We start from the raw sequence: 11,208 nt of genomic DNA on the forward strand, positions 1-11,208 counted from the left end.
ACCAGAGTCTTAGCGCACTTTCTTCTTGAGGGCTCACTGTGTACACATTATGTGTTGCTAGTTTACCTTTCGATACTTAGTTTTATTTAATCAGGATGTTTTAATTCACCAGGGGTTCTGCTGCTATGTACCTGCTGTTCCTGTGGTTCCCATAGCTATCTTGCCCTCATATCCTTGTGGTGGTGGGAGCTGCGCCAAGGTCTGCCTACAAGCCAGGCGCTGGTCTCAGTGCTTAACCTTCTTCTTCCAACAAGTCTGTGGCATAGGCATCGTCGTGGCCCCCGTTTTACAGAGAGGTCGCATGTGGTAAGAGGCGACACTGGCCTTTGACACCCATCCCCAAGCCTGCTTCAGAGCCCCACCTTCTGTTCTGCTAACAAGCTTACAGGTACAGATTCAACCCACAAAATTAACTTCCTCATTTTTACACATATTTTGAACTTTTCAGAAATAATGAGAACCTGTGTAAATCACTTAGCATAGTTACCGACCCATACAGTAAATACTTGGTAAATATGGGTTAACATAAGCTTTGGCAAATGAACACCAGTATTGTCCATGGCATTGATTAAGCAATGGAGATGAGAATTCAGCAACACTCTAGTTCCTTTTCCCAGTTCTCAGGGAGAACCAAAGAGTCGCTTATTTTACAGGGCACTTTGCCCTTCAACATCTATTCTGGATGTCTAAGTAAAACTGAGATCAGTTCAGTTCAGTCGCTCAGTCGTGTCCAACTCTTTGCGACCCCATGAATCACAGCACGCCAGGCCTCCTTGTCCATCACCAACTCCCAGAGTTCACCCAAATCCACGTCCATCGAGTCAGTGATGCCATCCAGCCATCTCATCCTCTGTCATCCCCTTCTCCTCCTGCCCCCAATCCCTCCCAGCATCAGAGTCTTTTCCAACAAGTCAACTCTTTGCATGAAGTGGCCAAAGTACTGGAGTTTCAGCTTTAACGTCATTCCTTTCAAAGAACACCCAGGACTGATCTTCTTTAGAATGGACTGGTTGGATCTCCTTGCAGTCCAAGGGACTCTCAAGAGTCTTCTCCAACACCACAGTTCAAAAGCATCAATTCTTCGGTGCTCAGCTTTCTTCACAGTCCAACTCTCACATCCATACATGACTACTGGAAAAACCATAGCCCTGACTAGACGAACCTTTGTTGGCAAAGTAATGTCTCTGCTTTTGAATGTGCTATCTAGGTTGGTCATAACTTTCCTTCCAAGGAGTAAGTGTCTTTTAATTTCATGGCTGCAGTCACCATCTGCAGTGATTTTGGAGCCCAAAAAAATAGTCTGACACTGTTTCCACTGAGATACTTCTATTTATTTTGAATTCTCACCTAACAGATGCTGTAACTTTTATCTAGCCACCAGGTGGCAGCATGTTACACAAGGAAATAATTTAAATGTTACTGTTATAGACAATTTATTTTCAATATTTTGCCTTAAAAACTGTAAAACCCCTAATGAAAACAAACCATGATTCCGTGTTCCCCTTTGTCTGTGCTCCCTCTTGTTGGCTGAGAAGGCACTCTGGGCGCACTGTCCACAGCCGGCCCTGCCCCCGTCCTGCCCTGCACACACCCTCCCTCTGTCAGTCAGGGCAGAGCATTTACGTTTCCTGCATCTGCAGCTGAAATATCAGCACTCGTGCTGAGATCCTTTTGACTAACCTGGTTCAGTTCAGCAGCAGTAGTATCTATCTACATCATCCTTATCCCCGAACCTTTTCATCCATACCCTGAGAAGTACCAGCTCAGTCAACAATGGAGTAGGTACCCTTGGATAATTTGGAGAAGGAAATGGCAACCCACTCCAGTATTCTTGCCTGGAAAATCCCATGGACGGAGGAGCCTGGTAGGCTACAGTCCATGGGGTCGCAAAGAGTCGGACACGACTGAGCAACTTCCCTTTCACTTTCACCCTTGGATAAAGGCCAGGTGGTCGGTGGGATATACACTTTATTTCTTGTGGTTATGTATATTTTAATTTTTGCTATAGAAGTCCCTGAAAACTTAACCTCAGTAAGGCAAGGTATTATCAAGCATCACTCAGGTAACTACTGCCAGGGGTTGAAAGATTAGTGTCTGAAGTGGAAGGCAGTTAATGGCTAATAAAGGTAAGGAACTGGACACGGCAATTAATCAGAGAGCAGAGCAGAGAGCTAATGGGAAACGGAGAGAGTTGGGCTTCAGGTGCCGGCATGGGCGCTGCATGGGAGGCCAGGCCTCGCCAGGGTAGGTTGGCTGCAAGGAAATCTGTTTATACTTCTTAACCATGGATGTGCCTGGATTGTCTCACAGGCCTAATGAAATCCTTTCACATCAGTTTCTCAGCTGGTTTTTTTTTCCTATCTTGTAACCTATTTATTCATATTCGACTATTTGAAACATGGAATAGAGATGAATGTAACATTTGTGGTTCTGACTTAATGTGTCACAGAAAGCTGCAATGATCTTTAGGATGTCATGTTTTCAAAGTATTATGTTAATTAACCAGTGCTGAAAAATTTCTGGAGTTCTGCCATCATCTTGCTTCATTTTTCTGAGAATAAGGAAATAACTATTCCAGATAAGTTAATTGTTACACAGTCTTTTCCTGGTAACATTGAAATCTGTAAGAATGATGAAGGTATTTCAAAAATGTGTTTTGTTTTATGTTAAATCCTGAGCTTCTTTCTCCTTGATGACTTGGGCCATCTTGGTCAACAGGTATCCTCTTCCATCAGGAGCTGTGAGCCTGGTCTGCACAGGCCCATGGCTCCGCAGCCAATCCAGAGTGCAGCTTGGTCCCCAATGTTGTGCATGCACATCCCCACCGGCCACTCAAGACACACCCTTCTCACTCACTCACTTTGCCAGTCTTCTTTCCCCTCCTTTTCATAATTTGCTTCAGTAGCCTGGGGAATAGAAAAAGTAAAACTAGTTAAAATGATGTCTAAAATTGGAAGGAATTTCAATTTAAGACTGTCGTATTAAAGCATAAGCTTTAGGGAGTTCCCTGGTGGACCAATGGTTAGGATTTGGCGCGCTCACTGCCGGGGCCCCGGGTTCAATCCCTGGTCAGGAAACTTAAGATTGTGCATGCTATGCAGTGCAACTGAAAAAAAAATAAAAGGCAAAACATGAGCCTGGTGTAAAGGCTTTGTAATGATTTTATGTTAATTACTTCAATTTTTTTTTTTCTGTGTTCTAGAGGTATTTCAGACTATTACATCTGTTCCTTAAAAAATATATATGAAGGGGTGGGATGAGGGATGGAGGGAGGTTCATGAGGGAGAAGGTATGTGTATACATACAGCTGATTCACGCTGCTTTACAGCAGAAGCAGTGTAAAGCAATTATCCTCCAGTAAAAAAAGGAAAATATATGTGGAGATTGATTTTTAGTGACTGGAGTGAAATGAGCAATGAAAGAAAATTCTAGTCAATTATTATAACAGATATGTATCTCTTGTCTTCCTGAGTTTTGAAATGCTTTGCAGCTTTAGTGCACAGTTACTGTCTGTGACAGACAAGGCTCTTCTCTTAGAAGTTTTGTTTTGTCTCTACTAAACCTTAACAGTATTTGGTTAAAGTGTCATCATATTTGGGAACTCAATTTCAGTGCATAAAAGAGTATACTACTGCCTACATCTGTTACATTGATTTTAAACTCTTAAGGTATCGTTAAAATTAATCATTAATCACTTAGTAATATATATTAACTATTAATCATTGCTATGATGTAAATGAACCAATCCATTTATATAGTATGCTCTCTATAATGTGCTGAAAGAAGTGGAAAATATTATTTCAGTGTTTTTAATATGTAATCAGAGTTGGATGACAAGTAAATGTTGTATTGTCCAAATAGTATTTCATTGAGATGATGGGAATTATAAAAGATAACTGTTATATTTAATTATAATTGAGTTAACTGCATATCTTTCAGATATAAAATACATCCTACGTCTACTGGGTACAACTGTTCTTGAAGGTGCTTGCTTAACGTACTGTTTAAGTGATAAAATTAATAGTGATTTAGAAAATTTAGCATAAATAAAAATGTAGCTATCTTAAGATAGCCAGTTTTTTAAGTAATTGATCAATAGATTGGCAAAAAAGTCAATGTATTTACATCCATCGGCATGTGTAATGATCTTCATAATAAAAATCCTTGTTTATATGAAGTTATAGCTCATTTATGTGACCTTGTAATTCTGTCTGATGTTCTAATGAAACGTACACAGTGTGGATGCCCCTGAAAAGGATTCCAACCCTGTGAATTTATGAATCTGTTGACTTTCAATGTTTGGTTAGCCCCGCCATCACTGTAATTGACATGTTATTGGAAATACAGTTAGGTTTTCCCTTACTTATAAGGATAACCTCCATTTTGAGGAATGTGAATCAATTCATAGTTGGCTGAAAGCCAATTTCTCCTTCACTTTAACTCCAGTGTGCACACATGAAAAGCACATTGGTTTCCTGAGTGCCTTGTGAATCTGCAGTGATTAATTCTTCTCATTATTTTGCTGCAAGTTCTCATGACCCTCTCTGATGATTCGATCAGCCACTTAGAGCTGATGCATATTCATACCTCTGTGCCCCCGCCACTGTCGCGCACGTCCCGGCACCGACTGGTGTGTTCTTGGTGCAGTAATTGAGCTGCAGGAGATTGATTACTCTGGGGAGCTGTAAGGCCTTTAAAGGTGAAAACATATCAGTCCTGTTAATTAGGAAACAAAAGCTCTGGTGGCAAGTTCAGCAGTCAGTTGTTTCCAGTGTAGAAAAGATGGAAGGTATGATGTGTTCTGCTCCGTGGACCTGTTTACTTTTTAAATTTTGAATTGTCTGTATCAGTAGTAGTGGAGAACAACCTTCTTTTATGAGTTTTCATAGACTGCTAATTGAATATAATATTAACACTATTATCTCTCAAATCTGGTGGTTTAAAAGCTGAGTTTATATACATCTTCTGTAGCACTGGGAATAATGTGTAAAATATCTTATTATCTTAACATAAATATAAACTGTTTCTGAATTAATTTGGTAGTATGCTACATGGGAAAAGGATGAAACTTGATTCAACATGACATAGAAGTTGAACTGCCTTTATCTCTTTCTAATAAGCACCCTTTGATCCTTTCCCCCCTGAACTGTATGTTAAGTAACACGTTGTCTGGCAAACAGCATACTATGTGGAACAGTGACCTCCAGGAATAAGCTAGTTACATCATGGGTGTCTATGCAGCTTACCTAGTTGATGTGTTTTTCACATGTGTGCTGTTCTTATGTTTTGGTCTCCCCTTTCCCCAGCCATGATTTTTTTTCTTTTGAAATATAATTCACATATCATAAAATTCACCCTTTTTTAAAGGGTATGATTCAGTGGATTTTAGTATGTTCAGAGTCCTGCGACCATCTCCACTGTCTTCCAGAATATTTTCATCACTCCATTCCTCCCTTCGTGTAATCCCTGGCAGCCAATAATTATTTTCCTTTTGTGGGTTGACCTCTTCTGCACGTTTGACGTAAATGGAATCGTACTGTGTGACCCTTCATACCTGGCTTACTTTACTTCACAGAGTTCATCCACCTTGTCTCATGAATCAGCGCTTTATATTTTTAGGGCTGAATATTATTCCGTTGTATGAGTTGCACCACATTTTGTTTTCATTCACCAGCTGGTGAACAGGTGTATTGTTTCCACTTTATGACTGATTGTGTTGGTTCCCACACATCCTCGTCTTGTTCTGAATCTTAGGCGAGGCTTTCACACTTCACCACTGGGTCTGATACTGGCTCTGGGTTTTCTTAGATGTGGCTTATCGGGTTGAGGAAGTCCCCTTCAATATCTAGTTTGTTGAATGCTTTTATTGTGAAAAGGTGTTGGATTTTGTCAAATGCTTTTTCTGCATCTATTAAAACAACCATATGATTTTTGTTCTTTATTCTATTAATATGATGTGTTACATTGGTTGATTTTCTTATGTTGAACATTGTGATATTTTATAGACCTTTTTATATAATGTTCTTTTACTATGTGGTTTTAAATAATTTAACTTCTCTATCTTATATTTCAGGCATTTATTAATACAGCAAAAGAAATTTATGAAAAAATCCAAGAAGGAGTCTTTGACATTAATAATGAGGTATAAACATATAATTGGCTAATAATTAATCTAGAATTTAATTTTAATTACTTGGAGTCAAGAATTTATATTTTTAAAAATCCCTAAAATGGATCTATGCTGTCATTTAAACATTAGTTTATCATCATGTAACTGAAAGTTTGTTGTATGTTGTTTAATAGCTGAATCTTTATGTTTTGTAAAGCATCAGTTTATCTATGAAAACCGATTAAAGTGACCCTATCCATTTTTTGCAAGCAGTGCAAAATAATAGAAATCCTCCAAAGAGAAGAAAATCCACTTTGATCCACACATCCATGTGGTGTCACCTGCTTTGGGGAATAATTTCCTAGTGTGTAAATGTGCATGTGCAGTGTTCCTAGTGCAGGATGCTCTCTGGTGTCTGGTGCGGAAGAGGGAGATGCCCAATTTGGAAATTACTCCCAGTTCAGCATAGCGTGTTTTCAGGAGACTGAGTTAATACATGTAATTGGCAGTTGGCGCTGGTTGTTTGGTTTTTGTGGGTAGCTTTTCTTCTCTCTTTTTGTAAAATATTCTGAGCCAGATTTGATCAACATGATTAGGATAAAATATAAAAATTTGAAGCAAATAATTCAGAGTGTTTACCAGAAGCCATCATTTTGACCTAAATCCCCACTGTGCATTTATCCTTATTTATTTTAGAATTTTTGTGTGAACAGGGTATATTACTTTTACATAAATGTTTTTGCCAGTCCATGTTAGGATTTCTTGCTTCTGAGAGAAGACCCCTTCTACCTCCCCCAGGTGCAGTGAGGAAGGCCCTGTGTTGGAAGGACATTATATGTGTGTCTCTCCTGGCCAGGACACAAGAGGCTCTTTTTATTTGCCTCAATATTCTTTGCTAAAACAAGCAACAGTTCACCCAAGGTTTCCAAAAAGTACTTGATTTTTCAATTTCTTTTAATCTGTAGTGATAAAGTTTAATCTGTAGTGATAAAGTTTCTATGGCAGTAGAGCTTGAGTTAATTTCGCGGCGACACCGTTCGGAGACTAATGCCGTATAAATTGAACAGTAATTGGGCCTCTATGAAAAAGGGCACGTTCATCGTGTCTGTCTGGTTTCATATAGTAGCTGACTGCTTTACTGTGCCTGGTGCAGCTTTGATTGTAACGTGCTGTCAGGAGCCAACAGGCCGTGCGATTTATTTGGCCTACTGCCAAGTCTGACTCCTTGATTCCTCAAGAAGTTGCTACCAGCCCAGAGGGGGCAAAACCAATGAGCCATAGGGCATGCTTTTTATTAAAGAGGAGTCAAAAGAGCGAAAAGAAACCACATCAGCTGCTGTCAATACTGAGCCAGTGCCAGAAACCCCAAGGCTACTACTGTTGCAGAACAACTGCCAAGCACTATAAATCTGAGATTTACTGTGACGTCAAGTTTCCTTAAGAGCTTAATTTCTGAAGCTACTGTATTACTTTTCTCCGTGCGTTGTATTTTTAGGTAAAATCCACTTGAGGGAGTGAGGGTTAAGACATAAGTGTGAGTTTGATGAATGAAAGAACCACTCTGTGTGTGGGTTCCTGGCAAGCTGCCATGTCTTTGGGGATCATAGAAATTATTGATGACACAGAACACTCATGTGCCCTTAGCCTGTACAGCTGATTCAACATGGAGCAGAAACGCTGTCTAGAGGAAAGGTTGTCCGCTGTGTGAGAGCGGCATAAGATTTGCACGTTTTCCTCCTTTAATGCTTTTGTTTTAAACAGTCTGTCCATTGTGAGAATTCCCTTAAAAGCAGCACTCCGGTTTTTGTTAACCTAGTACCTGACCATGATAAGGAATTGTCTTCAGGAATATTTCCACAGTATTACTTTAAAAGAAAGAAACATTCCCTGAGAGATACTGTCTTAATTGTTGCCAAAAATTTGCTTAATAGATGTGTTTTAAAAATATATTTTAGTTGTTTGGTAATATTGTATCATTAAGAAACCAGAGGATTTCTTAAACTCGACCTTTATATTATCATTTTCTCTTTTATTGCAGGCAAACGGCATTAAAATTGGCCCTCAGCATGCTGCTACCAATGCCACACACGCAGGCAGCCAGGGAGGACAGCAGGCCGGGGGCGGCTGCTGTTGAGTCTGTTTGTCTCGCCTTGCTGCCCGAAAGGGGCTGCTCACCTATCCTTTCACCCTCTCCTCCTGCTCCGCTGAGACATGAAACTGTTTGAAATGGCTTTATGTCACAGAAGACTTTAATCCTTCAAATTCTTGTATAACTTTGAATAAATGGTTAATGTTCACTTAAAAAGACAGATTTTGGAGATTGTATTCATATCTATTTGCATTTGATTTCTAGGTCAATTGATGTGATTATTTTTGTTAAATGTTGTCTCGTGCCCCTACCAACGAACTGAATTGTATGAAACACTACAGAGTCATACTGAGTATTTTAAATCAGTTTGTGGAGTTAGGTTTCCCCACACGCGTGGTTACCTAATGTTTAATATTATAGAACTGTCCTCAAAAGTTTGTCAGTTTTCAAGGCTCTAAGGAAAACAGAAGGACTCTTTTAATTCTGTATTTATCATTTACTTTCTGTATATATAGTTTAATAACCTGCTTGGGTGTAATTTGCCAAGCTTGAATTCTTTAATGCATTTGCATAAATTCTATACTGTTTAGAGCTTAAAGCTACAGAAGCATCATTAGGAATTGCTTGGACACTGATTTTAAAACTTTTTGACATTGTTAACAAGCATGTTCATTTTTCCTTGTCACTAGTCCAAGAGAAATATGCTTAAATGTACATTATTACTAAAGGCTGTGTGTGTGTTAACCTGTTTAATGCCAAAAGTTTGCTATTTGTCCACAGTTTCTGTAAGACCTCTTCAGAGAAGGATTTGTTTGCCTTAATGTATCCCATTGGGTAGAAACACAGTATGATGAGAGAGCTGGGCAGAAGCAAGGACTCCTCCACCCGAGTGACTCCAGGAGGATCGAGCGTCCACGTGTAGATGGCACGTTTCGAGGACTTTAATCTTTCTTTCAACAATAATGTTTTCTTTTCCTTTTATTCACATGATTTCTATTTTTCATGCAGGACAGTTTTTCAACCTTGATGTACAGTGAACTGTGTAAAATTTTTCTTTCAGTGGCAACCTATAATCTTTAAAATATGGTAAGCATCTTGTCTGTTTTGAAGGGGATATGACAATAAATCTACCAGATGGAAAATCCTGTTAAATGTAGAAAAGCTTTAGTAATTTACTCAGTGTGGTGGTTTTACCCTTTTTCTTTTATCTCCCTTGGTCTATAATGAAATTGTTATAGCAGTGCAAAATAAAATCCTATGTATAAAAATGTTCTTTTTTTTATTATGACCACATCCTTTTTTAGAAGTTAATTTTTTAGTCCATCCACAGCTTTGATGTGTATTTAAGCATATTTTTTAAAAGGGTCAGAATGTTTTAACACTACCCTTTTTAAAAATTTTGCTAGAATGTGATAAAAATCTTTTCAACAGTATTGAAATTCATTGTCATTGATGACGTATATAAGCAAGTATTTTTAAGAATGAAACCAGCTACTTTCAGTCTACTCACTGAGTTCAGCTTTCTGCCCGTCTTTCTGGAAGATTCAGCAATGCTCTGTCAAAGCTTTGACATTGCTCTTCAGAGAAGTCACCTAATGCTGTCTTAGTTTTAAGAGCTCCTCGAGGGCAGAGGGGAAGGTGAGGGGAAATCGAGGTTCCTGAGTATTCTTACTATGCTTGTTTTTCCCTGAAAGTGGTCTTACCAAATTCCCAGTCTTCCCATTCACTCATCGGTGGTGGGCAGGACTAGTTGAAACAATGAGGACTTGTTCCCCTCAACCAGGAAGAGGATGATTCTTCAGCTGCCATTAATTTTTCCAGAAGCTTAACATATTCCTTTTCCACACTGTCTCCTCTAATTCTTCTATAAATCAAGTATAAAAACAGAAAGTAATGGTAAAAAACAACAACAAAGCACATGTATTTTAATAATCTAAGAAGAGCGTGCATGTGCGCTCAGTCACATCCGACTTTTGCGACCCTATGGACTAGCCCACCAGGCTCCTCTGATTTTCTAGGCAAGAATACTGGAGTGGATTGCCATTCCCTTCTCCAGGGGATCTTCCTGACCCAGGGATTGAACCCAAGTCTGCTGTATTACACGAGAGTTCTTTACCATCTGAGCCACCAGGAAAGCCCTAAGAAGAGCTGGAGCCCTCAAATGCAACCCCTATGCACAGCCTTCCCTGCCTCGGGACTTGGGCAGCAGGGGCATGTAGGGGCTTCTCTGTAGTTAACACCACTTTGTCTGCACACCTCACCTGCCATTAAGAAACGTGTGGTGAATCCTTTACTTCAATCGACAAAGCAGCATTCCTGTCTGGCTTCTGCTCTCCTGTTTCACAAATAATGTAATCGTGATGCCTGGAACCGAACCTTTTAAAACTTTGAGTCTTCAAATGATCTTTGATCAATTTTTGTAGCATCCATGGACATGTTTTAAGTGCTAGAAAATAAATCACTAAAAAATATAACTTTTAATGTCTCAACATGTAACATCACAAAGTGGGAATCTTCATAAAGACAGCATTATAATTTGCCTTCTGGATTTAACAAAACTGAATTAAGACCAAAGTTTTGAAAGAGTAGCATATAATTAGATACACAATTCAAACAATACGTGAAAGCAAAAGTATATCTTCATTCCCTTACTAATTTATTGATGTATAGTTGATTTAGAATATCGTTTTAGTTTCAGGTGTGCAGCAAAATGATTTGGTTATATATACGTGTGTATATATACTTTTTAAAGTAGCTTAGTAGTCACAGGAAAATAGTCCATAATTTTCTTCTAATAGAGTAGGAATGTATATGATACTAAAATATCTAATCACTCCAAAAATTCTGTTTGGCTTTGGAAAACATTAAACATTTATTTTCTCGTAGCTAGTGAAGCCTCATCTAAGCACAGTACTAAGGTTGGCAGCCCAAGGTTTGTGAACTAAAAAATAATACAAAAAGGAAACCGTAATAATGGAAAAGATGACCCTCTTCCATGATATGTAATTGA

The 11,208-nt window shown here is 38.9% G+C and overlaps 1 protein-coding gene across 3 annotated transcripts in view; it reads left to right on the forward strand.

The window, feature by feature from the left end:
- RAB2A (RAB2A, member RAS oncogene family) overlaps positions 1–9,466 on the forward strand; it is a 72,711-nt gene extending 63,245 nt beyond the window's left edge. For all 3 annotated transcript variants that reach the window (XM_070802569.1, XM_070802568.1, XM_070802570.1), the window contains 2 exons: positions 6,074–6,142; positions 8,148–9,466. In XM_070802569.1, the coding sequence (XP_070658670.1) occupies positions 6,074–6,142; positions 8,148–8,243 (165 nt within the window). In that variant the 3' untranslated portion in view covers positions 8,244–9,466. The remainder of the gene's footprint in view (positions 1–6,073; positions 6,143–8,147) is intronic.
- Positions 9,467–11,208: the final 1,742 nt, after the last annotated feature.

This window comes from Bos indicus, chromosome 14 (genome assembly GCF_029378745.1).
Source record: "Bos indicus isolate NIAB-ARS_2022 breed Sahiwal x Tharparkar chromosome 14, NIAB-ARS_B.indTharparkar_mat_pri_1.0, whole genome shotgun sequence".
NCBI classification, from domain to species: domain Eukaryota; kingdom Metazoa; phylum Chordata; class Mammalia; order Artiodactyla; family Bovidae; genus Bos; species Bos indicus.